Source organism: Colletotrichum graminicola (genome assembly GCF_000149035.1).
Source record: "Colletotrichum graminicola M1.001 genomic scaffold supercont1.22, whole genome shotgun sequence".
Lineage (NCBI taxonomy): Eukaryota > Fungi > Ascomycota > Sordariomycetes > Glomerellales > Glomerellaceae > Colletotrichum > Colletotrichum graminicola.
The window spans coordinates 256,578-283,941 of record NW_007361026.1 but is presented as its reverse complement, the minus strand read 5'-3'; the positions used below and the strand labels follow the sequence as shown (position 1 = coordinate 283,941).

General features: G+C 56.2%; 11 protein-coding genes across 11 annotated transcripts; 4 read left to right on the top strand and 7 right to left on the bottom strand.

Moving 5' to 3' along the window:
• Window positions 1–48: 48 nt before the first annotated feature.
• Window positions 49–1,782, bottom strand: GLRG_06131 (JmjC domain-containing protein; the record flags this gene model as incomplete). The annotated part of the gene is made up of 1 exon (XM_008096816.1): window positions 49–1,782. One exon carries the CDS (start codon window positions 1,780–1,782, stop codon window positions 49–51), a length of 1,734 nt encoding a protein of 577 aa, XP_008095007.1.
• A 363-nt stretch (window positions 1,783–2,145) lies between these two features.
• On the bottom strand, window positions 2,146–4,324 carry GLRG_06130 (WD domain-containing protein; the record flags this gene model as incomplete). Its single annotated transcript, XM_008096815.1, has 4 exons — window positions 2,146–2,421; window positions 2,473–3,503; window positions 3,562–4,174; window positions 4,256–4,324. 4 exons carry the CDS (start codon window positions 4,322–4,324, stop codon window positions 2,146–2,148), a joined length of 1,989 nt encoding a protein of 662 aa, XP_008095006.1.
• A 743-nt stretch (window positions 4,325–5,067) lies between these two features.
• Window positions 5,068–5,942, top strand: GLRG_06129 (chorismate mutase; the record flags this gene model as incomplete). The annotated part of the gene is made up of 2 exons (XM_008096814.1): window positions 5,068–5,138; window positions 5,213–5,942. 2 exons carry the CDS (start codon window positions 5,068–5,070, stop codon window positions 5,940–5,942), a joined length of 801 nt encoding a protein of 266 aa, XP_008095005.1.
• Window positions 5,943–6,007: 65 nt separating this feature from the next.
• GLRG_06128 (uncharacterized protein) lies at window positions 6,008–6,908 on the bottom strand (the record flags this gene model as incomplete). Its single annotated transcript, XM_008096813.1, has 2 exons — window positions 6,008–6,778; window positions 6,831–6,908. The coding sequence occupies 2 exons, from the start codon at window positions 6,906–6,908 to the stop codon at window positions 6,008–6,010; spliced, it is 849 nt and encodes a 282-aa protein (XP_008095004.1).
• A 934-nt stretch (window positions 6,909–7,842) lies between these two features.
• Window positions 7,843–8,160, bottom strand: GLRG_06127 (uncharacterized protein; the record flags this gene model as incomplete). Its single annotated transcript, XM_008096812.1, has 1 exon — window positions 7,843–8,160. One exon carries the CDS (start codon window positions 8,158–8,160, stop codon window positions 7,843–7,845), a length of 318 nt encoding a protein of 105 aa, XP_008095003.1.
• Window positions 8,161–10,066: 1,906 nt separating this feature from the next.
• GLRG_06126 (uncharacterized protein) lies at window positions 10,067–10,447 on the top strand (the record flags this gene model as incomplete). The annotated part of the gene is made up of 1 exon (XM_008096811.1): window positions 10,067–10,447. One exon carries the CDS (start codon window positions 10,067–10,069, stop codon window positions 10,445–10,447), a length of 381 nt encoding a protein of 126 aa, XP_008095002.1.
• Window positions 10,448–10,575: 128 nt separating this feature from the next.
• GLRG_06125 (uncharacterized protein) lies at window positions 10,576–12,396 on the bottom strand (the record flags this gene model as incomplete). Its single annotated transcript, XM_008096810.1, has 3 exons — window positions 10,576–11,748; window positions 11,802–11,836; window positions 11,895–12,396. The coding sequence occupies 3 exons, from the start codon at window positions 12,394–12,396 to the stop codon at window positions 10,576–10,578; spliced, it is 1,710 nt and encodes a 569-aa protein (XP_008095001.1).
• Window positions 12,397–13,541: 1,145 nt separating this feature from the next.
• On the top strand, window positions 13,542–14,842 carry GLRG_06124 (signalosome subunit; the record flags this gene model as incomplete). The annotated part of the gene is made up of 2 exons (XM_008096809.1): window positions 13,542–13,818; window positions 13,875–14,842. The coding sequence occupies 2 exons, from the start codon at window positions 13,542–13,544 to the stop codon at window positions 14,840–14,842; spliced, it is 1,245 nt and encodes a 414-aa protein (XP_008095000.1).
• A 578-nt stretch (window positions 14,843–15,420) lies between these two features.
• Window positions 15,421–16,826, bottom strand: GLRG_06123 (alcohol dehydrogenase GroES-like domain-containing protein; the record flags this gene model as incomplete). Its single annotated transcript, XM_008096808.1, has 2 exons — window positions 15,421–16,572; window positions 16,716–16,826. 2 exons carry the CDS (start codon window positions 16,824–16,826, stop codon window positions 15,421–15,423), a joined length of 1,263 nt encoding a protein of 420 aa, XP_008094999.1.
• A 6,504-nt stretch (window positions 16,827–23,330) lies between these two features.
• On the bottom strand, window positions 23,331–25,268 carry GLRG_06122 (PX domain-containing protein; the record flags this gene model as incomplete). The annotated part of the gene is made up of 3 exons (XM_008096807.1): window positions 23,331–24,211; window positions 24,273–24,726; window positions 24,786–25,268. 3 exons carry the CDS (start codon window positions 25,266–25,268, stop codon window positions 23,331–23,333), a joined length of 1,818 nt encoding a protein of 605 aa, XP_008094998.1.
• Window positions 25,269–26,016: 748 nt separating this feature from the next.
• GLRG_06121 (cyclin domain-containing protein) lies at window positions 26,017–26,990 on the top strand (the record flags this gene model as incomplete). Its single annotated transcript, XM_008096806.1, has 2 exons — window positions 26,017–26,241; window positions 26,304–26,990. 2 exons carry the CDS (start codon window positions 26,017–26,019, stop codon window positions 26,988–26,990), a joined length of 912 nt encoding a protein of 303 aa, XP_008094997.1.
• Between the last annotated feature and the right edge of the window lie 374 nt (window positions 26,991–27,364).

The window sequence follows — 27,364 nt, the reverse complement described above, 5'->3', positions numbered from 1 at the left end:
CGCAATGATGAAAAGAAAAGGCAGAACGGCGCGGGGAGATGGCCCTCGTCACGCAGAAGATGGTCCGTCCGGCCCAACGTAGTGGTCCCCATTCCACCAGAAGCTCACGCTGAAGCTCACGCTCAGGCTGCGGACGTAGTGCCACCAGCCGATGGGGATGTACAGCACGTCGCCGGCCTCGAGCACGCAGTCCCAGTGCCGCAGCCCGCGAAACTCCTCGAGCTCGATGGCGTCGCGGCCCTCCGGGTCCGGGTCCCAGCCCTCCACGGCACCGACGTCGAACGCGCTGGTATTGCTCATGTCCACCTTCCTCCTGGTACCCTCCCCCTCTCCGTCCCCCTTCACACCATGCTCGCCTGGCCCCTCACCCTCTTCTTCGGCAACAGCGTTGTCGTCGTCGTCGTCATCGTCGTTGTCGACAACACCTCGCGGGCACAAGGCTTCCGAATCGCGCGGCGCATACAGCCTCACGTACTTGGCGCCGACGACCTGGCAGAGCAGGTTATGGTACCCGTCCGTGTGGAGCGGGGTGATGGTGCCCGCCGGGCCGAGCCAGGCGTTCACGAGGGGCAGCTCGAGCTCCGGCTTGTCCGCGGACGGGCCGAGCGGGTGCGGCGGCGGGGCGGTGAAGCAGTGGTCCGGGGTGAGGATGTCGTTCCGGAGGTGGGGGAGCTGGGAGAAGAGCTCATGCTGAGCGAGGTACGTCGTCCCCGCCGCTCGTCCGTCGGCGGCGGCCTCGTCTTGGGCCGGCGACGGGGCAGGCGAGCCAGAAGAGGAAGGCGCGACGATGCGCGACAGCAACTCCCGGAACGGTACGAGTTCCTGCGTCCACCCCTCGTCAACGTAGCTACGGCCCACCTCCACCGGGACGAGCCTTCGCCCGGCGTGCGTCCTCGAGAGGAGGTACCCCGGCGAGCTCCACGGCCTCGTGGAGAGCGCCGGCCAGCCCGTCAGCAGCGACGTCAGGACCAGCGGCTCCGGGCCGAGGTCCACAGACGGCGGGCTGTCCAGGTAGGACTGGAACGCCGCCATGGACATGCCGTCGACGACGCGGATCGGGCGCGTGACGGGCGGCGTGAAGGGGCGAGACGTCGGGAACGCGGCCGGCAGACAGGGCCTCGGCCCGGGCGCGAGTTTGCAGTCATCTTCGAGGCAGGCGAGGAGCTCAGAGATTGTCTTCCTTCCGCGGGCAACGCCCGCGCCGCCGGCGAGCACGAGGGCTCTGTCGAGGACCGCGATTAATTCGTCCAGCAGCTGTTTGTCGCCGTCCACCTCGCCGCCGCCGCCGGCCGTCTTCTGCCACTCCCTCAAGAACACGAGACACGAGAACTTCAGCAGGCTCAGGTCGGTGTACAGCTGCCTCCAGCAGTACGGCAGATCCGCGTACACGAAATCGTAGAACCGGCGATACGTCCTCTCGATTTCCTCGTCTAGGCGGCGGAGGAGACGGACGCCGTCCTGTGGCGGGGGTGCGTCTTCCGACGCGTGCACTGTCAAGACGTCGAGAGCCAGATCCTCGAGCGATTTGAGAACCTCTGGGCCCAGGGGCTTAAGGCCGTAATTTTCATCCTCTGGAGACTGCCGTTGTACGAGGTTCCCGGCAAGGGCGTTGAGATGGTGGTGAGCGTCCGTGTGTATCGAGGCCGTTGCCCTGATGCATTTTTCGGTGAACGCGGGGTCGTCTAGGCCGGGCATCTTATTTGACGGTGGCCTAGGAGCTTCACCTGTCACCCTTGACATGCCAGCGTCCTGTTCTGACGGGCTGTGGCTCCCCGTAGCCATGTGTAGTTGGGGTGTGGTGTAATTGAATACCTGTTTGTAAGTGGCGAGGTAGACTCTCGTTCGAGTGGTTGGCAGAAAGTTGGAGTCGCCAGGTGGGGCCGCTCCGTCTGATGGTTACCGCCCATGTGAGATTGGATGATAGCCGGTTCGTGATCAGTTGGGATGGAACAAGCTTATGTTCAGTAGCAATGTGAGAGAAGTCAAAAACGGAGCATAATTCACTATCTGGTAGCGTGTTGAGGGTCAGGACACATTCAGAGGCTTTGTTGACAGACCCGCCACAAACCTGATGCTCCTCTCAAACTTTGGCCCGCTGTCATAATGGCGTTGATTTGCTCTGTGCTGAAAAGGGTTCTGTATACTCTAACATGTCCATACTCCTACAATGCCGTCCTGTCGCCCCTCGACCAGGTATCCGTCCTTTACACGTACCCGCTCTACGATGGCGGGCGTCTTGCCCTCCTCGGCCTCAGAGATACCCGCGCCACAGTCCCATTGGCGACCTTCCACCTTATCATACACTTTCACGACGTCCTCGCCGGCGGCGCTGACGATCCTGCGCTCGTCAAACATCATGCTTGTAACGGCATTGTCATACGCGTAAGCATCATAAATGGATCCTGTACGGAGATCCCAAATCTATGAACAGTCAGCAGATGTGGTGAACACGGTCAAGAGCCCGTAACTCACTCTAATACTTCTGTCCATACTGCCAGTAACGAGATGGACGTCGTCGAATTGCAAACACGTCACGGGCCCCGTATGTCCGACTAAGCTCCGATGGACCTGTCCGCTTCGCAAATCCCACAAGCGAACCATTCCATCGGCAGTACCGCATGCAAGAGCAGTCTCAAATACTTGGAGAGCTCCGATGAAGTCAGCTTGTTGTGCGGGCGCTCGGTTTGTCTGCCTCCAGGAGCTCTCGCTGCCGAGAGATGCAGAAGCCTGTGCCGCCGCCCACATGACATCCAGAGTCTGGACGCAGCGGCCCTTCTCGAGATCCCACTGTCGCAGGGTCTTGTCTGCCGAGCCAGAAACGAGTGTGTCGTTTCTGAAGTGGAGGGCCGTGATTTCGTCGACGTGAGATTGCAAGGTGTAAAGGTGGCAGTCTCTCATGCTTCCTTCGGGAGGCTCAACGGGGCCGTCATCGGGGTTTTCGAATGCAATACCGTCCTCGTCCTCGTCCCTTCCGTACTGACTGCCGTGCGGGTCATAATGCGCCTTGCTCAAGTCCCAAAGTCGGATCGTAGCATCCATGCCTCCGGTGGCGAGGAAGTTGTCATCCACTTGCAGTGCGCGAACCGAAGCCGTGTGTCCGTCCAATGAGCCGATACATCGCCCAGCATTGAGATCCCATACTTTGATCGAGTCATCCATGGCCGACGTAACCATTGTTCCGAAAGGTGCGTCGAAATCGAGAGCCGTAATCGTGTCCTGGTGTGCGCGGATTTCCCTGATGGCGGTGCCGGCCTCAAAATGCTCGTGCAATATCGGCATTGATTTCCGGCGGACCACCCTCTTCTTAGCCTTAGACGCTGGCGTACCGGCAGGTGTGCCAGCTGCCGTTGGCAGCTTCTCGTAGACGGATTGTGACATGAACCCGGTTTCGTCCTGGTCGCCGGCCAGGTCTTCCTCGGTTTTGGTGGGTGTGTTCATCGCGACAGATTCGGCTTCGTCGACGAGATCCTGGGCCTCTTCCAGTCTGGCTTCGACGTCCATAACTAGCACGGGTCAGCATCATACAGGCCACAGGACGATCCCATGTGATTCTGCGCTCACGGTCATGTTCCAGTAGTGTCTCGTCCTGCTCCAGGTTTGCGAGCCTGTCGAGGATGATGCGTCGCATGCCATGCAGGTTGGCAATCTTGTTGTCAATATCGCGAATCTCGCTGCTTGCCATGTTTTTGCGAACGCCCAGCATCTCCAGCTCGTGCATCATCGAGGCCTTATCCTTCTTGAGGTTCTGCAGCTCCTGCGGTGTGCCGGGAACGTGCTCTGCGTCCTCCAGCATCTTCCTACCTCTCGTTATACGTCGTCGATGCTTTCTGCCCTCTTCGGTCAGGTCGGGAAAGCTCGCCTTGAAGCCTTGGAATAGGGAGTAAGAGTTGTCGCCCTCGGGGATGTTGGCCAGCAACTCGTCGGGCAAGTAGGTCAGAGCGCGATGCTGGATCTCGGTCGTGGACAGCTTGGAGCGGACCATGTCTGTAGGCGTTGTCTTAGTCATGGAGAACATGCTACGCTGGATAGTCGGCCGGCGCAGCTGCTTGTGGACTTCGGCCAGGGCGCCATGATAATGGTGGTGATGATTGGTGTTCCCTTGGTCGGAGAGAGGTGCCATCAATTGGCTTGCTGTCGTGGTGACCTTGCGCCCGAAGGCCTCGATGCCACGCGTCTACGAGCAACGCAGTCTAGTCAGTCTCCGGATCACGATGGAAAGCAGCAGCAGGTCACGCGAGTGGCGAGCGTGACTTACTGACAGGACCGACTGATCGTCTCCGGCATCGTCATGGAAGCCATACTGGTCGTTATCCGAGGCGGCCATGCGTACGTACGTATGCGTCTTCGGTTCGATACGCGCGACGACGGGTAGCACAAGGGGGGACGGGGAGGAGGAAGGGGGAGAAAGGAGAGAAAATCGAAGCTTACAATGGTGGAACAGCTCCAGGTTGTGCTTCGACAAGGTCGAGTTTTGTTTGTCTCGGTAGAGAATCAAATACGTATCCACACCTTACCGACCCCGGCAAGGGCCCCGGTTGGGGTCAGTCCTGCACTTGTGTCTGGGTGATGCGCTAAAAACCCGACAACTCCCTGCACGCCGGCACGTCGCACGCCGTGAGCACGGGAACACAATTGCGAGACTGCTTCGCTGCGTCCCTCTACAAAAGATGGTAGGGTCCACTGATTGGTGCCCGCTGAAGCCATCCCGCTGTATCCGTATACCTAACTACCTTAGGGACCTAGGTTTAGTGTACCCAGTATACATGCAGGTCCAGCGCCCGAGATTGCCGGTAGTAGTACTCCGTAGCCTTCCGGCGTAATAGTCGGAACCTTCCCCCCTCCCTCCTTTTTCCTTCTCCCACTGAACTGGAGCGTCATCGGCCTCGGCTGCAGCGTCTCCCCTCCCACTCCCACCCCATAGTTTTCGTGACTCGACGACATACATGCACCATTTCTCGAATGCGTGTGTCACTCCAGCCAGAGGCCCAATCACTTGTTTCGCACCAGATCAGCTCTCAAGGTCTGGTATACGATTCCCCGTCGGTCTATCAATCGATTGATGACGAGATGGACTCTCTCATCGACTTATCGGACCCATCCAAGGCCTTGGATTTGTCCCGCATTCGATACCAGCTGATGTTAGTCGCTCCCTTCAAAGACATTCAAAGTGTTTACATCCCGACAAAACCTGCTGACAACAATGCGCAACAAGCCGTTTGGAGGACACTATCACCTTCCATCTGATCGAGCGAGCACAGTTCCCGCGCAACCAAACGATTTACGTGCCCGGCGCTCTCGACATCCCCAATAGCGGCCTGAGCTTCATGGACTGGTACCTCCGCGAACAGGAGAAGCTGCAGTCCATCATCCGCCGCTACGACTCGCCAGACGAGTATCCCTTCTTCCCCGAGGCCGTCCAAAAGCAGATCCTCAAGCCACTGCACTACCCGCGCATCCTGCATCCCAACGACGTCAACGTCAACAGCAAGATCAAGGACTTCTACGTCGACAAGCTCCTCCCCGCCCTCTGCCCCGATTTCGGCCACGAGGACCGAGGCGAGTCCCAGGAGAACTACGGCTCCTCCGCCACTTGCGATATTGCCTGCCTGCAGGCCCTGTCGCGCAGGATACACTTTGGAAAGTTCGTCGCCGAATCCAAGTTCCGGTCGGACCCGGAAAAGTACACCAAGCTCATCAAGGCTGAGGACCGCGAGGGCATCGCCGACGCCATCACCAACGCCGCCGTCGAAAAGAAGGTTCTCGAGCGCCTCCGCCTCAAGGTGCTTACCTACGGCACCGACCCTTCTATTGGAGCCGGCCCCGAGAACCAGGCCAAGATTGACGCCGACGCCGTGGTCGCCATGTACGAAGACTTTGTGATACCCTTGACCAAAGAAGTCGAGGTCGAGTATCTTATGCAGAGACTAGAGCCAGTGGAATAGACTTAGAGAACAGAAATATGAAGAAAAAGAGGAAAATGGCTCAAAATGATGCATCGTAATTGATTCTATTGAGGCGGGCTCAGGTACTGCTCTACCGCCTTGACCGCGCCCTCCCACTTGCCGGCCTCGATCAGGATCAGGTAGCCGTGCGACTTGACACCCATCTCCGAGAAAGCCCGCTTGCTGTCCGCCACCGCCTTCTCCTCGTTGGTGAAATGGAACGAGCCGTGGGCCGTTGCGTGCTTCACGAACACCTCGTCCTCGGGATGGAAGTGCCACATGGTAGTGTCGGCCTTGGCCTTCTTGCCCTTCCTCTCCGTCTCGGTGAGCGTCGACTCGATCTCCTGGTACGCCTTGGAGAGGATCAGGTAGTGCGAGAACTCGTAGGGCTCCTTGTCCTCGACGGCGGCCTCGATCTCGTCGATCAGCATGCGGTACATGGGCGGTGCGATCTCGGAGGGCATGTTGATGAGCCTCTCGGAGATGATGAGGCCGACCTGGGCGCCGCTGTTGATGATCTGGGGGATCGGGGCCAGAGAGTCGTTGGTCTGGGCCTTTTCGACTATGTACTTGGCGAGCTCCGCCATCTCGGTCTTCTGGCTGTGCTCCTTGATGTTAAGCGCCGTCATCAGGGCATAAGCATCGTTCTCCTTGCCGTCGACCTTGACGGTCGACCCGATCGTGGGCTGCGACAAGATGAGATCCGCGAGGCCTGAGATGTTGAAGAGCGTAGAGTCAACGTCCAGCAGTTGGCGCAGGAGCGTTTTGGTGCCCTGGAAGTCGATCTCGGGGTCAAAGTTAAACCACTCAAAGTCGACGTTGACTACATCAAAGTCCTGGACTGTGTGAGCGAGGCGTAATGGAAGACAGGCATTTTTCAACCCTCACCTCATCGTCAGAGCTGTCGTCGGCCATCTTCACGTCCTCAGCCGGCTTAGCCTCATCTCTTTCTCTCTTTTTGCCCATTTTGAGTCTGGTTATAGCGCTGATGGTCCAAAGCCGGGTCTCGGAGTTTCAGGATATCTTCAAGCGTTATATCTTCACAAACAAGCCCGCCGATTGAGACAGTCACTACCAGTGCCGCCTGCCAGACCCCATCGGTGAAGAGGAAATTTTTGGTGGGGCGGTGCCCCTCACTAAACTCTTTGTGGACAGAGACGCGGCCCGGGCTTATCGATAAGATCGCTGTGGGTGTCCGGTCCTCGAGTGGATATCCGATTCCCGTCTCCCGACGACGCCTTCTAATCCTATACCACCCACTGCATCAGTGTCATGCCTAGGACAGAGCGTAATCTCACTTACTACAATTTGATCACGCCGAGCATTCCCTCAAAATTATTGTAAGCAGATAGCCAGAAACACATCAGCTTCCGTTCTCTCATGGTGTCTGCCTCCGTCTCCAAATCGCGGAACTGTCCATGGCCTACAGAGTAGATACATCGAAATGCTGCTATTTTATTGCATCACGTGTGTCCGGCACGTCATCATAGTAGTATACAAGCATCCACCAAAAGACGGTTAGTCATCTGGCCCGTTTTTCATACAAGAACGTAGAAGTTTAATGTGTCAACGGTGTCTACGTGAGTTACACACTGAGCCAAGAGTTACTCCAAGACACTGGTACTTTTGGTCACACTCCATACCGCCTCCAACGCAATAACCAACTGCTGAGGCCCCACTTCATGGCAAGCTACGCAATAACACTCATATGCTTCGCGTTGATCTTCCAAGCCATGACGCCCACGAGAAGCGCAGACCTCTCCGTTTAGTTGGACTTTGTACCCATGAGTCAGTAGCAGTACAACTGCAACAGCGAGTCGTGGGCGCCGTAGAAAATGTTTAGGAATGTGGGCTCCGTCGAGATGGACCACTGGGTATAGTCAATATCTTATACGAGACCTTACGCGTGCCATGAGTCCTGCCATTGCTTGAACTGATACCCGCCGTCCCAGCTGGCCATGTCGGTAACAAATAGGAGCACCCAGCCGAAGCGGGAGGGGCCGGGCCGCTCGAGCATCGACAGGTCGAGCAGGAGGCTGATGAGGAGGCCGCCAAACATATGGGCTATCCAGTACAGCGCACCGTTGAGGGAGCGGGTACGGATGTTGAATTTCATGCCATTAATGCTGTTCTGCTGGTACGGGTAGAACACGCTGGCGCAGAAGAAGAGCGGCAGCATGCAGACGACGCGCCGGTTGCACAGGGTTGCGACGGCCATGTCAGGCAGGCCCCGAATCGAGTGGTTTCCGAGTCTTGGTGGCGGCGAGCAGATGAAGAAGCCCAATGCTCAGCCGGAAAGCATGTTAGTCATGAGGGCAATATAGGTCGCGTCGTTGACGGTACCCGTGGTGGAAGCGAAGTTGAGACCAAAGGCTGCAAGCGATCCGACGCCGCCGCCGAGGTTGAGGATGATACAGAAGGTGGCAATGGCACGTCCCTTTTGCGACTCGTGAACGTAGGTCGCTATGATGGCGCCCTGGATAATTCAGATCAAGGACGAGCTGATACCGGGGATCGCGCCGTTGGCAATGACGAGAGTGCCATTTGCGCCGTTGAGAAATTGCCTGGCTTACTCCCTCTGGCGGATTTGATCAAAAGGGACAGAGACGTTTTTTGGGCCCTGAAGGAGACATATATGTCTCGTTTGACTTAAGGTGGAAGTTGAGGAGCCTGTCACTGTACAGTGCGTACGTCCTGCCGTTGATAAGGAAAGCAATCTTTGGCCCGACAAGGGCAAGGATCAGGCTGCGACAGCTGTGATGAAAAGCAGGGCGACGATGGCGTTGGCTGTGACGGTCAAGCTGACTTGGCCAGAACCACCGAGGCCGGTCAGGACATGAGCTGATGAGAATGGTTCTTTGACAGAGGTCAGCGGCCGTGGTGCGTCCGGAAATTCCGACAGAGCTCATTGAGACTAGGGATGAGAATACAGCCTCATGAGCTGGTTCTATCCTCTTTTCTTGACACCTTCATTATCGATAACCTTAGGAGGGGTCTGACTAGGTACTTGGCGGGTTTCCTCCGTGCCCCTGATGGAAGATGATGTCACGGCATATGAAAACAAAGTCACCCACAAGAGAAACGCCTATTATGAGTCCGTGTTATCTGGGCCTCGGAAAGATTGTTATGTTCTTTCTCTCTCTCTCTCCACACTGTCCGAGAACTTAGGGGTATGTACTTAATCTCTTTGTTAATTCCGTTCCGAATACATGTCTCTCTCTCCATGCGCAAGAGGTGTTGTCGTCAAGTTCCAGCACACCTCACAACCGCTCTGCCCTCTCAAACCCCCAGGCAAGCGAGAAACCCTCTGCTAATCGGGACACGGGATCTATGAATCCAGAACGCCTCAAACGCGGCTCATTATCACACAGATAACAGGCTGCAAGGAGGGTGCCCATGTATCCTGCATGATAAACAAGCCTTCTAGCAGACATGCCCACCCTTCCCGCCTCGGCGGGCCGGCGGTTCTGAAGTCCGATGTCCGTTTGACTCTATCTGCGCTGTCGTACAATTGGTTGGAACATCTCACATCCTCTGGACTGAACTGGTGGGTCCGGTATGCCGTCCTATTCGCTGACGGGCAACCGCTTATCAGCACTTCCTCCTTTCCTTGACGTTCGGGTTAATAAGGGGCGAGGACGGCGGATGACAGCACCCATTGTTTTGTACATGCTTAATGCGGGCATTGTCTTTTAAGTCAAAGGTGACTGTGGTTTATGCATGCCATTAAGAATGACAACCTTGGTACATAATCTGTGATGTAAAACAGGCCGCTACCCGGGATGAGATGGAGTGTAGATTCACGTGCATTGACAGGGGAGATTGGGTCCATGCGATCCAGCTCATGAAAGAGTAGCACTCGCGGGTCGAATGAGTCTCCAAACACAATCGAACAAAAGCCACAATGGCCACGATGAGCTCCTTTGACACGAAAGTCTTGTGTCAAAACACTACAAGAAGTTGCGAGCAGCTTCCAAGACCTTGCTACACCAGTAGAATGAAGTTAATAGGAATGACAACGACTGCTAGTAGACACTCTGCTGCTATGCGCGGCAGAAAAGCCATCACCAGACACAGGCAACACGACGGCCAGAACCACCATGTGCCAAGGTACAGAGACCACAATGTCCTGCGGCCACGTCCTGCGGTCCCGCCTCCGAGAATGCGGCGCGGGCGCCCAGTGCAAAGGCGAGCGATGGCAGCCGGCCTTCATCAATGACAGCTGCGCGGCGTGCCACCGACCTCTCAACTACGACCAGAACCGCGTGCTCCACGAGGCAGAGCACGCCATCTTCATGACCGGCTACAGACGCGCCAAGGCCTGTGGGGACGAGGAAGGTATGCGCCGTCTCCGGCGCGCCATGCTCGAGCACACACGCTCGTCGCGGCAGAAGAACTTTGCGACGAGTCTGGTGAGGGAGGAAAGGTACGGTGACGTACTATGGCCGGGAGCAGGTGGGGGAGGCGGTGCTCACTCCTCAGATAACGAGGAGAACGGGCCGTAATCTGATGGCGGACAAAGCTGAAATGTTTTGCGATATGGGGTATAGATACAGACTCGGAATACCTATCCAGATGGCCAGAAGAATCAACGCCGTGAAATACAATGACCTCTAAAAAATCGAGCTTCCCATCACCACAGCCCCGAATACTGCGGAAGCCCGCCGGGCTGCATATCGCTCGGGCCCATGAACTGCGCAACATCCCAGGCAGACGGCATGTACGCCGCCTGGTTTTGAGACTCCTGTCGCAGCTGCCCCGTGTCGGCCTGCTGTACCTGGACCTCCTTCTTCGCCTGATTGAACTCCTTGACCCGAGCGGTGCCTAACTTGCCGGCTCGCCTCTTGTCAGTGGGACAGCGGAGCAAGGGCAACTGTATTACGGCGGCAAAGATGTCTCTGACCTTCTGCTCCGGCTGGTTGTGCCGCTTTGCGACCTCGGCAAAGGGGAAGACGTTGAAGCAGGTCTCGGCGACGTCGACGATGATGTGTTTCGTTGTGGGCTGCGTGTCGAGGATTCTAGCCGTTTGTGGCTTCACGTTTCCCGTCGCTACTTTGATCGGTTTCGCTGGTGGCTGCTGTGTGGTATATGCCTGCGTCTGCGGCATGGGCGACACAGATCCGAAATGATACATGTTGCCTCCTACCTGGTGTGTAGGAATTCCAGGGGGCATATGCGACTGCTGCGGTGTGACGGCAAACGGACCGGTGGCCCCGGGCATCAAAGGTTGCTGAAGCAGTGGACCGTACATAGCTCCAGCCATCGCAGTATGGTAAGGATTGACCCCTAGGAGGTGAGCCCATGGCTGTTGAATGGCGGATGACGGAACCGAGGTCTGATTTGGCGACTGCGCCTTTTGGGCGGATGGGAGGGTCGTGGCAGCAGCCATGTTGGCAGCTTGCTGCCTCATCTTCGCTTCTATACACTGCCGGCATGGGCCCTTCGCCCCCGAGGCAGGACGCCCACGACAGGAGCCGGCCTGAGTCTCGGATGCACCATAATAAGGTCCGACCTGGGTAGCCAAAACCACAGGACTTGAAGAAGAAGTACAATGATGAGTGTGGGGTTGGGATTGAGTGATGGTAGTCTTCGAACACACGGCGTTTGTATGGTGGCGTGGAGATGCAGATGCAGCATGCTTCGGCTCATTGTCAGTACGAAAGTGACCCGGAGTCGGCTCCAGAGTGGTTGTTTGCTGCGATGCAATCATTGCATCTGTCGCTGGTACTGCGTTGATAACAGTCGTGGCCTTTCCGGCATCAGTGACGCCGGCTGGCGATGGAGCCGTGTGGGCAGGCACCATGTCCTTTGTAGTCTCAGCGTGATTCTGCTTCTCTGGCTGTACTTGACTTGGCGTACCTTGATCTCTCGTTGCTGATGACTGATACGCATGGCTTGTGATATCAGTCGGCTGAACCAGTCCTGGCCATCCAGCAACTGGCGCGACGCTACTTTCCAGGTGCCCATTTGCAGACTCATGGGCGTTATCAGTCCGAAGCATGGGAAGTGAGATGTTCTCTGGGAGTGTCTTGGGTGACACGGGCGGGGAGCTCTGCGGGCCGGTACGCGGTGCGGTCCAAAATGTCTCCTGATAGCCAGACCTTTCCGGAGTCGGCACGGAACATCCTCGCATCGGGTCTGTGTCCGGCATGTGAGTTGCGGGGGTGGGGGCGACCATACCGGTGCTCCCCCGTCTTTCCGGCTGCGCAGTCGGCTTGGCAGGCTTAGGTGGCTCATGGCTACATAGTGCAGGCGGCCTCATGTGCGGCGAGCTTCCGATCAACTGCGGAGTGTCCTGATGACAGTCGATCCGCCTCTTTTTGACAGGGTTGGAAGACACGAATTGAACATCGTCATCTTCGCGTTTCGCTGGTGTGACAGGTTGAGGGTATGATGCGGGGATTGTTGGCAATGCGGGAGGAAACATGCCAAAGCGATGATGGGAGCTCTCCATGTCGACGGGGCTGGGAAGAGGGAGTGTGATGGTGTCTTCAGATTGCGGGAGCGGCAGCGGATACAACATCGAGGAGACTGAGAGACACGGCTAGCTGGCAGGGACGACCAAGCATCCATATTTGAACCCTGTCCCCAACTAGGTAACAATAGCCTTGCTGAGTATGCAGCGTACATGTTGGAATAACGGGGAAACTGGGCACAGCAGCGGTACCAAACCATGAACATAAAAGAGAGAAGTCGAAAGAAGGGCGCTAATGTGTTGCACTGTCTGTCTTTCAACGGTTTCTTTGGTTAGCCTGGCAGAAAGAAAGACCGGATTCACAACGTCTTTCCCACTGTGACACCTTGAATGCCACTTCTCCTCTCTACCAAGACACAGATTGCCACTTGGCAGGGAAGCTGCATGAGATACCAGGGGTGAACGCCCCAGTCGTGCAGCCACCCACTCGCTTATCCATAAATCCCGGCCAGTATGGAAAGATACTTTCTTCGGTTGTTGATTGTCTGCAGCATGTGCAAAATTCCCGGGAGAGCCTATGAACAGAAACGGCTGCTCCCGTGTGCAGTATATGACAGTCTCAAACCATCTCGGATCACTAAGACCTTTATCTCAAATGTTAAAAGTGACTGTGCTGTATGCAGAGAGGATAAATCTGGGGATGCATGTAAAAGGCTGGAACGAAGCGATGTTCTTATGCCGGCATAGAATCAATAGATAATACGGATAATGGCTTCAAACTACGGATAAGCTACCTACCTACCTAGAGAGAGAGAGAGGGCCCCATATTATCTCCAAACAAACATGATTGGCCAGGCTACGCAGCCAATGGCTGAAATGGTGGCTTGCCCGCTATCTCAGCCTCCTCTTCATCAGCCTCACTCTTATTTCCAGGATAGGCCCAGTAGCTCCTACCTGGACGTTCCATTGACATCCCCACATCGCGGGGCAGCCTTCAGGCAGCTTCACCCCATTTCCAACCCCAACTGCCTTGATAACGACGAGCAAACGACGACAGATGCCCACGAAAACGACAAAGTTCATTTGCTCACAATAATCCCTTCTTCTACCTCTTCTTCTCGCATGGTCTCGAAATCCGGGTACGCCAACCGACAGTCCCGGCGACAGCCAGAGCAACGCCAAACATGGCAGCCTCCAGCGTCAACCCGCTCATGTCGAGCCAGAAGTCCTCGGAACTCCAGGCTGTCCTCCACCCCCTCGTACTCCTCACCATATCCGATTACATTACGCGCCATACCCTCCGCTCGCAGCCGGGTCCCATTGTCGGCGCCCTGCTAGGCCAACAGAACGGTCGGGAGATTACCATCGAGCATGCGTTTGACTGCCACACGAAGCAAGCACCAGAGGTAGAAGGCGGCTACCTGCTGGACTCTGAGCGCTTCACGGCGAGGCTAGAACAGAGTAGGTGCATGTTTTCTGTCTCGGCGTTTGTGCAGACACGCTGATAGCCTCCAAAGTGAAGACAGTCCACAAGGACCGCAGCCTCGACCTCGTCGGCTGGTACACCCTCCTCGCCACTGATGGCCCGACACCCACCATCCTCCCGATTCACCACCAGCTCCTCTCCGATTTTAACGAGTCTGCTCTGTTCCTCGGCTTCCACCCAGAGGAAGTCTTTAGCCATACCGTTGGTGGCAAGCTTCCCATGTCCATCTATGAGTCAAACTACGAGGTCGACGACCCGCGCGCAGCCGAGGCCGATGGCGAGGACAAGAAGATGGACGACGGCGAGTCCAAGCTCAAGCTCCGCTTCCGCGAGCTACCCTATACGGTTGAGACGGGCGAGGCCGAGATGATCAGCATGGACCACGTCGCCCGCGGTGCCGGCAATGCCACCGCCATCGAGTCCTCCAAAGAAACCTCGGCCAAGCCCAAGGTCCAGCTAGTCGAGACGGGAGGAAAGCGCCGCGTCGTCGTGGCGGACGAGTCGGGTGAAGAGAGCATTTCCGAGGCTCAGTTGTCGCCAGAGGAGGAGGAGATGGTTGCCGCCTTGACGGCCAAGGCGAACGCCGTCAAGATGCTGCAGGGCCGCATCCGCCTCATTACCACCTACCTCGAGCACTTGCCATCCGAGTACCTCCCCGGCCTAGAGCAGTCCGCCGTCGCCTCCGCTAGCGGTGCGCAGACGACACCCTCGCACACGATCCTTCGCCAGATTCAGGCCCTCGTCAACCGACTTGACCTTGTTGTTCCCTCTGACGTGGACGCCTTTGAGAAGGAGGTGCTCTGCGAGGAGAACGATGTGGCCATTACCTCGCGTCTTAATGACCTTATGCAGAGCATCAGCGGCATGCGGGACCTGGGCAAGAAGTTTGGTATCGCTGAGACCGCCCGAAGTCGGACTCGCGGAGCAGCGCCGGCTGATTTTACCGCTTACGGACCTTCCAGCTTCAATCTCCCCGGCGCAGGCGACATCATGATGTAAAGTGCGGCATGCGAACAGCGATTGCGTCAAAAACATCGATGCGCATCATTGACCGCTCGGGTGAGGGGGTTATCATGGAGAGGCGTTCAGGGGATGACAATGTAGACATGACTATACGTGCGAGGAGCCAGACTATAAAACTAAAGCCCGGATCCAACGAATTGAATCATTTTCAATCCATTGGACAGCATCCGTCTCTCCAGCAGTTCGTTCTTTTCACGGCAACGGAGCCAATCAGAAAAAAAAAACGATTTCAACTTGTTGCTTCATTATCCTACGGTTTCAATTTCCAAGCTATCCTTTGAGCCTGAATACCGAGCCTTTTCGTGCCTTGACATCCCAAGGAAAAGGAGATCTATAAGCACTTTCTGATCCTCCTCATGCTCCCGTCGCAGTAACCAGCCCGGCTGGCCAATTATTAAACCCATTTACTCACAGCTAAGAGAGTTTAAACTCGAGAACCCCTGAGAAGCGCCATAAAAGAAGAGAAAGGAAGAGTCTAATGTGGTATCAATCATCAGGTTCGGGGGGGTGCAGCGACAAGACGGTGGGCCCCGAAAGAAACGCACTCCTCCCGCTCAGGCCTCGATGACGACCTTGAGGACCAGCTTCCCCTCGTCGTCAAACGTCCGGCTCGCCAGCTCAAAGGCTTTGGAGGCGTTGTGGAGGCCCTTGAACCGGTGGGTGACCATGTCGTCCAGACAGGGGAGGCCGCTATTGCCCTTGGCACAGAGGAGGCGGACGCCTGTTGGGTAGGTGTTGGCATACCGGAAGATACCGAGGATGTCGATCTCCCTCAGGTGCGCGACGGACAGTGGGAGCGTCTGGATGGGCGTACCCATACCAACCATGATGACTTTACCGCCGGGCCTGGTGGCGTATAGGCTCGTCTGCATGCACACCTCCTTCCCGGTGCACTCAAACGTGACGTCGACGCCATCGTCCTCGCCATCCATTTCGACCTCTTCTGGGACCCTGGTGAGGGCGAGGATCTCTGCGGCAAACGACTTGGCGCCGTCGAACTTGCTCTGGGCACTCTGGACCGAGAAGATGCTGGCGGGCGTCATCACTCCCGGGTCAGCCGGTGTCGACGTGCCCGAGTTGCTGTTGACGACATGGCCGTGGGTAGCAAAGCCCTTCTCAACTGCGTAGTTGACCCGGCCGGCATCAATGTCGGTGATGGTGACTTGTGCACAGCCAGCCTGGCGAGCCATTGCTGCAGTCAGGAGACCAACGGTTCCTGCTCCGATGACCAATGCCGTGGATCCCGGTTCGGGCGTGGCCCTGTTGACAGCATGGATCGCTACAGAAAGGGGCTCGAGAAGCGCAGCTGCTTCGTAAGAGACGTGGTCTGGTATCTTGTGGCACCATGCCGCTGGGTGGTTGATGCGTTCCTGGAGGGTACCTTGATAATGAGGGACGCTTTTGGCGCTGGACCGGAACCTCATCTTCTTGCAAAGATTGTACCTGCCCTTGCGGCAGATGGTGCATTGGCCGCATGGGACACCAACCTCGAGCGCGACCCTGTCCCCCAGCCTGAAGCCTGTGACCTGGGGTCCGATGGCAACGACCTCGCCCGAGGACTCATGGCCCAGAGAAAGAGGATGGCAGGCGCAGAGGTCTCCGTTGGCGAACTTCTTGTAATAGCTGACGTCGGACCCGCAAATCCCGGTGCGCTTGATGGCAACCTGCAGCTCTCCAGCGCTTGGTTCTTCGATTGTTCTGGTTTCCTGTGGGCGTCGTTAGATTTAACAATGTCGTAAGCGGGGCGGAGGGACTCGAGGTAACGGGATGCGACGGGATCGACGTGGGGGATTGTGTAACAAAGCCCACCTTCTCCACGTCATAACTCATACCAAGAAGCAGCACTTACCAATCGCAAATCCCTTGGGCCATGCAAGACAGAGGCAGTGACGGAGGAAGACCTTGACTTGTAGACGGGTAGATGCATTGGCGCCATCTCTCCCGTTGCAACTGGGGCCATGTTGAGGGTAGATGACGCTGGCGACGTGGGGTGAAGCGTGGGATGTAGGGTTGGTGAGAGGTCAGGGTAGCGAAGGGGGCTTGGTCGAACTTCCTATTAGGGAGGGTTCGTTCAGCGGGATTGGCCAAGTGCCTGATGAGGGGTGCCGGCAGCAAAGGGTGATGAGGATAGCGAGGCGAGGGTTCTAGGTAACCAAGAGAGCGCCAACGCGGGGTGGCTCGTGGCTCGAGGACTGATAGGTTCACCTTGGATTGTTGGTTTCTGGGGGGTAACAGGGACACGAAGATGGAGGGCAGGGTTTCTCGTGGGATGAGGACGGTTGGCTTGAGCTAAGACGATGGCCGTGGGGTGACGGCGGTGGGCAAGTGGATTTATTACTTGAGAACTTGGGAGAAATGGCAAGATAACCGGAGGAGTAGATAGAGAGTCAGGAGAGCTCTGGCTCAAGGTGTCGTAGCCCGCCACCCCTTAAGTAGCCTGGATGCTTGCCCGACTCGGGCCTCTCTTCCTGATATATGATGTCTATGGTGGTGTCAATCAGTGATTATCGTATTGCAAGGGCCTTCTAGGGTCAACGGGCAGACGGGCAGGCGCCGCGGCCCCTGAGGATACCTATCAAAGGGGGCCATGGGGAGCAACGTTGGCCAAGTTCGCCCAACCAAACATCGACCAGTTATCGGAGCCAAGCTAGCAGCTTCTTCGTACGTGTAATCTCGGGAAATCATATGCAAGAGACTTAGAGCGACGTAGCTACCTCAACATTCGGCAGGACAACCCTTGACTGGTACCAGACCGGCTCATGACGGAGGGAGAGATAGATGAAAAGGACTTTGAGCGGTACATGGCCCGGCAGGGAACAAGACTTGACAAAGCATGTCGGGCTACAAGGTGCCCGCATTTGGGCAGCATATGTAGGACTGGGCGTACTGGCGTGAGGGTATTGGTCGATGGACGACGATGGGCTCGTGAAAAGGAGGTCGGATAGAAGTAACTTTTGACCATTTGCGGTGACTCGGCTGGGCCCCCTATTGAGCCAGTTCCGAATCTTTCGCAACATGGCATGGGAGCCGACTACAGATTAAGGACTAGTGGCTCGTGATAAGATGGCCCGGATGGCATCACTGCGGTGACAGGTATAGGCCATGCATGAGCTCCAACTTGATAGCCACGGTCTCATTGCCTTGTGTGCGTCTGATGCAGGTTGCGGTAACAAACTATGCCTGTCTCGGGTTACTAGTCGGTGGAGAGAGAGCAGGTATTGACAATGGTTAATCGCAAGAAAAATTACACACTCTCCCCCCCCTCGGTCTCTTTCTTCCTCTCGTTCCGATGGCAACAAGGCCACATGCAAGAGCCAGGATGACGGGCAAGGTAGAGACAGCTAGCTGAGGTATGGGTGGTTTGAGGTACCCGGGAGCAAGGGCCCGGAAAGGAATGGAGACGACAGGGATAGAGAGGAGAGGAGGGGTGAATTGGAGAAGAGGAGGGGGGAGAGGTCGCTGCAGCGGTGATGCATGCTCCAAGAGCCGGAGCGGATGGAGGGCGACACGGGAGGAAATGAGGAGGTGTGATGATGAACAAGGTTGGTGCCATGGGCAGTACACCCTTGATCTGCTAAGGGGTTCTCGACGTGACAGATATGCGGGCAATCGCTGATGAGTTGCGAGAGATGATGGGCAAAGAGCGCTTGATGAGGCAATGTATGCATTGAGTCAGCCAGGAGAGGACGAGTCTGTGAACGGGTATGAGGTAGTACCGTAGCAGCAAAGTAGATAGACGGTGAGAGAGGGCATCAAGGATAGGCTGGCAAGTGAAAAGGGACGATGCAGCCGGCTGAGGTGCCGCAGGATGCTTCCGATGGCGTAACGAGTCGTGGCTTTCTCTGAGCGCATCGATTTGTCCTTAATCAACGGGACTACCCAGTCCAGTTCCGCTCCGTTTATCGGAGGCCCCTTAGGTCGACAAGGACAGACAGACGAGACCCTTGACAGCTTTTGAGACGGGATAGTTTATGGGAGTGATGCCAAGAGTCTTCCATCGCAGGTAATCGAACGAGCGGCATGGACATGTTGAAAAACGGAAAACGAGGCGGTACGTCTGTTGCCGTAACACTGGGCCCGTTGTCGTTGGGTCAGAGAACTGAACAACGTCTGAATAGGACCGTCGAAGGATGCGTTGTCGTCCAATGGGTTTGGATGGAGGGACCACAAGAGAGCAATTCCCTCGTCTCGCGTATCCCTTGTGTGCTTGCTCGACTTCTTGCTTATTGAAACCCTGCCGCCGTCATTGCCATTGTTGAAGAAAAGGGCCACTGATGGCCCGCTCAATGCCTGCCGCTTGCTTGTTTTTCCACTTTCGCGGAAGCTGCCCAGGCCAGGGTGTAGCTGCCTGTACCTAGGTACGTACCTAGGAGGAGCTGTATCCTTGCGTCTGTTTCCTGGCAGGTAGGGTAGGTACGGAATACACACCACTCCTTCTAATCATTCAACCGCTTTCGCCCATCATTACCATACCATCCATATCATATTCACTCTCTTCCTTTCGAGCCAGGCTCCTCACTATTCATTTCCCGCTCATCATAGATCAGGGCAGCATAGATCGGCCCATCTTGCCACGGACTCAGACGAACATCCGAACTCTGACACGGGACGAACCGGCGACTATGACAAATTGGACGCATTCCCCTCTCTCGCCTCTGCACATGAAGCTAAGCTGCATGGCTTTTGCCGCCCTGCTTTGCCTCTTTTCTGCCAACCCTTGCTAACGGGCTGTCGACATTCTAGAATTGGAGATGCCATGCCGACCCCCCTGCCCCATCTCAGGTACCTACTCTGCCAACCGTTGATAGCGTTCGTCCGTCCTCTCCTTGTCGCCCCTCTTGGCTGACAACATCCAAACGATTGTGTTAGTTCATCACTCTGAGCTTGGAGGTAGAACTGGCGAGATCTTCATTGCCGCGGATGTCATTTGCCTTTCGAACCTGGCACCGTCTTGATCAGAAACCCGCAGTCTCCGGCACTGTTGATGACGCTTGCTACCTACATGTGTGGCCCTCAAGGTCCCTGTCGAGAACTGCTGCCCCTCCTGGGATACCCCTTGCGACCCCAGCGAGAGCTTGGACCAAGAAGCCAAGGAATACCATACCTAATCCCCACCGAACATTGGACATGGCGGAAGCTGGCGGAAGCTATGCCTCCTTCACCAACTTCGACCTTGCTTAATCCGGCCCGAGCACGACAGCAAGCCTTGTCTATAATTGCACCTGGCTATAAAAATTGAACAAACAAAAAAACGAAATTTTGGACCACTGCTAGCATTACACCGGCATAGTTGAGGCAACGGTTCATGGCTACCGCCATCTGCCAGGACGGCATTCAACTCCACCCCGTTTGTGCTGTCACGGCTGGCTTTCTCCAACTGATGAATGGATGGTGAACAGTATGCGGGTACACTGCATCTGCAACTCTGTTTTACCGGTAGGACAAGACAGCTCTGCACATGGCCATCCATGCCAAGCTCAGACCACAGTGCATCATCTCCCCCACCATAATAGGAGGCTTTCCCAAGCTGCTGCCAAATACCAGCCATCTAAACTACAAGGTGAGATGGGATGGTCCGTCTTGAGATGGGAGCCGCCACTCACACCCATGATTGCGCCGTTCGCTGAGTGGGAACACGGCAAGCAAGAGAACAGTAGCGATAACCCGGAGATGCAGCCATCACTCTTTCCGCCCGTCCTGATGACGAAGTTGGTCGGATCTGCAAATGCGTAGTGCTGAAAATTAGCCGAACAGAGTCACTCGTCCTGAGCCGCTTTTCACAATTAATCTGGATGTCGAGGATCACCACCTTTCGTCAAGCCGCTTGGATGGGCGATAAAAACATGCGGCATCCCTGGTCTCTTGCTACAGTAGACGGAACATCTCCCACTCCAGGCGCTTGGGGATTGGGGAACTGCCATGACATCGCTGTGTGACACGCAGTAGCGTCATGCGCGGCCTTGTTTTCAATACCTAACCATAGGATATGCGAGGCTCTTTATTCTAAACAGATGATCTCTTTCCTAGCCGCATCGCCTGGAGAACCTGAGCCGGGCGGCCAATCCCTCGAAGTGGCAAGATCGACTTGTTTGGCGTCACCCGAAACGATTCGTCGAGCATCTCGGTGGCTCTCATGAAAGCAATCAAGCAATTTCGACTGCGCGAGCTGTCTATTCATCGTATGCGACGGCCGCTCGGAAGCACGATCCTAGAGAAATTTGGAGATGAATGCCGCATTTGGAGAAGCCCTGCATCCTCGCTCAATCGGATCGCACAGAACCATTTCCGCCAACGGTTCTGGGTCCCTTGGAATATGAGGTGGAGTTTCTTGGGAAGCAATCCCAACCGCTGACTGTGGCCCTTCCTTCCATAGTAGGGCGCTTTGCTCGCTCAGCGAGATGCAGAGAACTAGCCGACGATGTCCTTCTGCCTCGCAGACAAAAGTCGAGTGCACCTGAGTTAAACATGCTGGAAGAACGGGAAATGACTTCGCCTGGCTTCTTTGGTACTAGCACACGCCTCGCCGAGCTTGTCTTGGACGAGGAAGAAGTTGATCCCTGCCGGATCCAATGCTCTCAGATGAAGAATAATCAGCAGTTTCAACTGGTTAGGCGTGCAATTAAGAAGAGGCATTGGGCGGGGTCAACTCTGGGAGCTGGCAATGACAAAGCTGTGCGAAGAATTCGCTACATCAATAGTGTATTGTGTCTCTCTGAATTTCCCTACTCGCAGGCGCTCGATCCGTTCAACGCTTCCTGGAGCAGCCAGCTTACGATCTTGTTTCAATTACTCCATGCCAACAAGAAAGCGTAAGCTAAGTGGGAAGCTCGACGCGACCTCGCTGGTAAGCTTTCAGCGAGGGATCTATCCGATCTCTGGAACCGACTGAAACGTGTTCGCATCGCTCACACAGACGCCAGATAGATTGAGTGAGAAAATCTGGCTCATCTAGATGCTTGACAGGAATCACATTGCCATACACTGAGGGGGTTCAAAGGGGAAAGCCACATGCTGATGGCAAGCCCTACCAACCTCGCTGGAGAAGAGCCACGGGAAGAACTACCGGCGTAGGATAACACTTAATAGAGAAGCCGTGCCCTGATTACTTGCATTAGACGACCTGACCCAACGGCATCGGGAATGATGGTGATGTCTGTACACGAAGCCGAAGTCGTCTCGGCCCCGACAAACACAGCCAAATCGGTCTGCCTGATAGCTTGATGTGCCTCTTAGGCAGGTGCATGCTACCCCTCACCGGACAAGCCGGAGGACTGCCGCGATCTAATATTATACCCTGATCAACTCACGTTTCGATAGCTGATGTATCATATGAGAATCAGCGGGACCTGGGAAAAAACGCATCAAACAATGGCCAGGCAATGGGGCCAAAAGCAAACAAACGCAACCCGCCCGACGCCGGAATCGCCACTAGCAGCACGAAATGGATGACACCTTTTGATCTGGCCCTCGCCCGCTGTCGCGGTCCAATCTTCCCCTCTCGGCGCCTCCCAATCATCCAATTCGTCTCCCTGGGGGGGGGGGGGGGGGGGTCGAGGCATGTGAATCTTGTCTTCGTTGCATTGGGAGAAGTTTGGCATGTGCATTCAGCGACTGCCGTCTAATTGGCATCATTCAATCGGGCAGGGAGATAGGGTAGACCTAGCCAAACGTGCCAGCGTCGCGAACCGCACCGCAGCTCTACACTCGGCGGTGCTTCCCCCCCTTCCCTCCCTCCCACACCGCCAATGGACCCAGCCAGCAGGTCAAATGGGCCGAATTGGTATTGGAGAGGTACAATAGCCCATGCGGTGCGACGCGGTCCGGTGCGGTACGGTGCGGCGAGGAGACGTGACAACTCAGTTTGCAAAGCGCTGCGAGTGGATGCCATTGGTGCAGTAGTGAGAGAGACAGCAACAGCAGCATAGATAAACCAAGATAGCAGTTATATGCATGGCGTACGTACATATGCCACTGCATACTCAAGGCAAAAAAAGGCAAAGGTAACGGACCAATGTATTCTCCACCTCTAGCGTCACAATCGAGAATTCTAGAGGACGTGCCGCTGCCGCCGCCACCGTCACCACCACCACCACAACCATCGGAACCCAGACACCGACCTGTTCCCCCCTTCCACACCCCCCTTCCAGGCCCATGAGGAGAGCTACAAGACTGCGGAATCCATATTCGCCATTGTGCCAGGTCACACCCGGCGCGAGCTGCAGCATAAATGAACTCACAGAGAGATATGGGGTGGGGGGAAGAACAAAAGGCTCATACTTTGGGAATCTATGTGTAGGGGAGCACATACAGGACGGATACAGCATTACACGTCATGCGAGGGCTTTTGAAAAGCGCCTGTACCAAAGCCAAAAAGGTCTCGCTTGGTCAAAAGGTTGCCCCCTCCCTTCGTCGGGCGCCTTTTCCGTCGCCCGTCCCTCGCAAACAAACTGGCGTGACCGACTCATCAAAAGGTGCTAGTCGCCAATCGGCTTGCCGCGTTTCTCGCATCCACCCGGTCCTCGTCGTCTTCTTCTGCCACACCGGAAAGACTCGCCCGGCCACCCGCTATGCCGAGGCCCTGGTTCTGTCCTGTACCTTGTCCGTCGTGGCCATCTCCCTCCTCGGGGAGGCCCGCAATAAGACTTCCGGACACGCTACGGTTCATCGTGTCGGTACGTCGTGGAACACCGCTCCAAGCATCACCCTTGGGTCCTTGGCTAGCAGCTACGGCGGCCCTTCTTACGGGAGGGTGAGACTCGCGCCCAAGTCGACTCAGACCGCCAGATGCATCGATGGCACGAATGTCCGGTCTCACGCTCTCCAACACGGCAAGAGCACGTCGTTCCGCCTCAATCTCGCGAATGACATACTCTCTGATGCTAAGTCGCAGGTCCGCTGCGGTTCTTGCAAACCATTTCCGCCGTTCTTGCACCAGGTTTTGCGTGACACGGGTCGTCTTCTGGTAGAGGTAGGTCTCGTTCTGGCGCGCATCATCAAGGGCAGTGATGGCCTCATCGACCTTTTCGCGTCTGACGTTGGAGCTCGCCTTGAGGCGATCGGCGGCGTTGAGCTTGCTGCGTGTGTTCTCCTGTGCCTGGAGGAACTCGCGAATGAGGATTTGCCGGTTTGTGAGTGTCTCCTTGACGATAAAGGCGTCCTGCGAATGGTACTGGAAAGGATCACCGATAGTGGTGGCCTCTGCGGTTGCTTGTGCAGCGTGATAATCGCCAACCGTCTGCACAATCTTACCAAGCTTCCGGTAGGCGTTGGCGAGACCCTGATGGGGCTCTTGGATGTGCATTGAGCCAAGCTTGACGCCAAAGTCAGACTCGGCCAATCCAAGACCTGGATGATATCAGACCGGTGAAGAAGGCGCATTATCGGGGCTGAATTGACGTGGACTTACCTCGGCGAGACTTTACAAGCTTATCAACCTTGTGGCCAGCATCCATGGTTCCCAAGTAGAAGAGCTTCACGATCGGGCGAGCCTCCTGGAGCTCAGGGGTGTCATCTGGCGGAGGCGCAAACTGCTTCAAGATCTTCCTGCGCACGCCGGTCGCCGGCTGCTTCATCTTGACCATAGGGCTGTAACCAAAATCACTCTCCACGAAGAGGACCATCTCATCGTCCCTCATAAGGACTTCGTTGCTGCACACATAGTTGAACCACCTTTGTAGCAAGGCCTTCACGCGGGCTTCGTCCTCGTCAGTGCCGGCGCCGGCTGATGTCACGGCGGGAGGTACCGTTGGTACCAGGCATTCGGGGTTCGCAGAGATGAGGTGTTCAGCCAGCTTGACAAATTCCGAGTGAAAGCGGCGCACGTCGCGGTACTGGGTCGTGCGGAATCTCGGGAGGTTTGTCTGCAGCTCTTGTCAGACATCGTTACCCCACCGCATCTCCAAACGGGAATGCTCCTTACATGAACGTCGAACCGCAAGATGGGGTCCTTTTTTCCGGTTCGCTCTAGGCCGGTAATCTTGGCTTGAAGTCTGAACTGAGGTTGCTGGGGTTTGCGAGGCTGCTGATCCCGGCTGGACTGTCCGCCCGCATTCGGCGGACCTCCTTGTTCCTGCGATTTCTGCGGCAGCTCAGGTCCAGGGCTTTCGACGCTCCGGGCTTCTGAGCCGACTTCGGTCCTCGACTCCTGTGTTTCCACCTCGGTCGCCGATTGGGTGCTCGCGGTATCCGGCCGTCTGTACTGCTCACCACCAAAGCCCTCATGGCCCTGTGGGGTTGCGTCGCCGGGGCTCGGTGTGTAGCCAAAAGGGGAGCCAGGCCGATCGCCGCTCAGGTCAGCCCCGAGAGATGCGAAGTTGCTCTGGTTGGGCCGGGGCGAGGAGCCTGGTGAGTTGCCCCAGGGTGATGCGCCAGCCTCGTCATTGATGGAGGCGCTGTAATCCATGATCGTAGCGGCGTTCCTATCGTTCGTCGTCGTTCGTCGTTATTGCCTGTGTGCGATGCGTTCGGTGTTGTCGATGGTTGGTTGGGTGGATGGATCACGACTGGCCGACTACCTAAGCCGATGCGGGGAAGAGGAAGAAGGGTATGGACGGGTCACTTTGGTATTCGAGATGTCAGGCCATCCATTGACCAAGTCGGCTGCGAATTGTTCCAGGTATATCGGATGAAATGTCCTGGTAGACCGATGTTGTGTTAATCGCCCTCGTGTGGTTCGCAAGCTGGGCGGGATTGCGAAGCGTGGTGTCGAGGAACCAGGGAGCCTTTCTCCACGCAGCTGCCTTGAATTGGCCCAGAGCCCTTTCGTAACCAGCCAGCCAAAACCTCAGGTACCGTCTCAAGAGCCTAAGTCTGCCTGTGAGGCCAGAGCGTGGGAACGCTAAGCCGAAGCGGAGGAGAGAAGTGGGGCTCTCTGGACCGCAAGAAGAGGGGAGCTCGGGCCAGCCTTCAGTTGCTTCTGTTCTGGCCGCACTGCTCGTCCGACCTCAGCCAAAGTGACGACACACACGGCATCGCGCCTGACTAACTTGTCTTGACAGCTATCAGCGTCGACCAATGAGAAACCCGGATTTCGGACGACAGCGACATCTATATCCGACACTTTCAGCCTCGCGATAACTATTCTTCAGCCTTTGACTGTTGGTGGGAACCTCCAAAGACGACGGTGGCGACGATATATCGAGGCGCAAACGATGGCACATATGACCAATCCGCTGGCCACGGCTGACCAGCTCTACAAACGCAATTCTTTTAGCTCTCTCCCAGCCGACCTGCAGGATGTTATCTTCTATGCGACGCAGTGTCTAACCCAGGCCGCCGGCGTGCTGCTTGACCTGCCACAATCAACAACAGCGCAAGCAAACGTTCTTCTGGCACGGTACTGGCTCGTGGAGTCGCCAATGGCAGGGGAATTCAGCGTAAACGCCCCTATCTTGCTCTCACGAGACACTCACGACAGGCCACTAACAGGAGTTCTTAGGACGTATCGGCCGCAGCCCTTTACCTAGTCTCCAAGATGGGACCACTCCCGCGCACGACTCGCGATATCTCAAACGTCTACGCCTACCTTCTCTCGCCCGCGTCGCCCCTCTTCCGCGGCGAGCCCCCGGACCCTGACAAGCGTCGCCCGGACCCGACGACGTACTACCAGACGGACGGCGAGTACGCTGCTTTCCAGACGCGGATGCTAGCGGCCGAGGCGCGTATTCTGTGGGCCCTGGGATTCGATACAGCAGTGGCGCTGCCGCACGCGCTGGCCGTGACGTACCTTCAGGCGCTCGACTTCGTGGGGGGACCCAAGAGCGAGATGGCGGCGCGGGTCATCGCACACCTGAACACGGCGCTGCTGAGCCCGCAAATGCTCTATCTCACACATCAGCCGCATGCGCTGGCGACGGCGGCGGTGTACATTGCGGCCCGAGAAGCCGGAGCGAAGATGCCCGAGGTGGCGTGGTGGGAGGTGTTTGACGTCGAGAGGGAGGAGCTCGGGTTTCTTGTCGTGGGGATGAGGAGCCTTGAGGGCTGGGTGAGAGGGGTTAAGGAGACAGGCTTGTTGGCCGGTGGGATGATTACGAGGGGTGTTATCGAGAGAGAAGCAAGGAGACGAGCTGGGGAGGCCGACGAGGAAGACGAACTTATGGCGTTGATGGACCAGAAGACAGCATAATCGTCAAGGCTACGCAATATGTGTCTTGCCTAGTGGCCGATGACCAGAATGAATAGAAGTTTGATACCCCTTAACAGTACAACACACACAGCATTGTGTGAGATGAGCTGTCTGGCCCCGTTATGAAAAAAAGTACGTAAAGTTGCATCCAGCGGTTGTCTTAACTGGAGTCCTAGGGTAAAGTGCCAGGCAACTCGGAGCATCTCCTTGCCAGTTTATGGTGATATATACCCAAGCCGTGTATCTGCAGCAGCCGTCCACATAACTGACCAGATACGCAACCCAAAATCGTGTCCTAGTCTTTCCACTGTCTCCCACAAGGACATCAAGGGGGGAAACGCTACGTTTGCTCATATGTTTTCTCAAACGTTCTT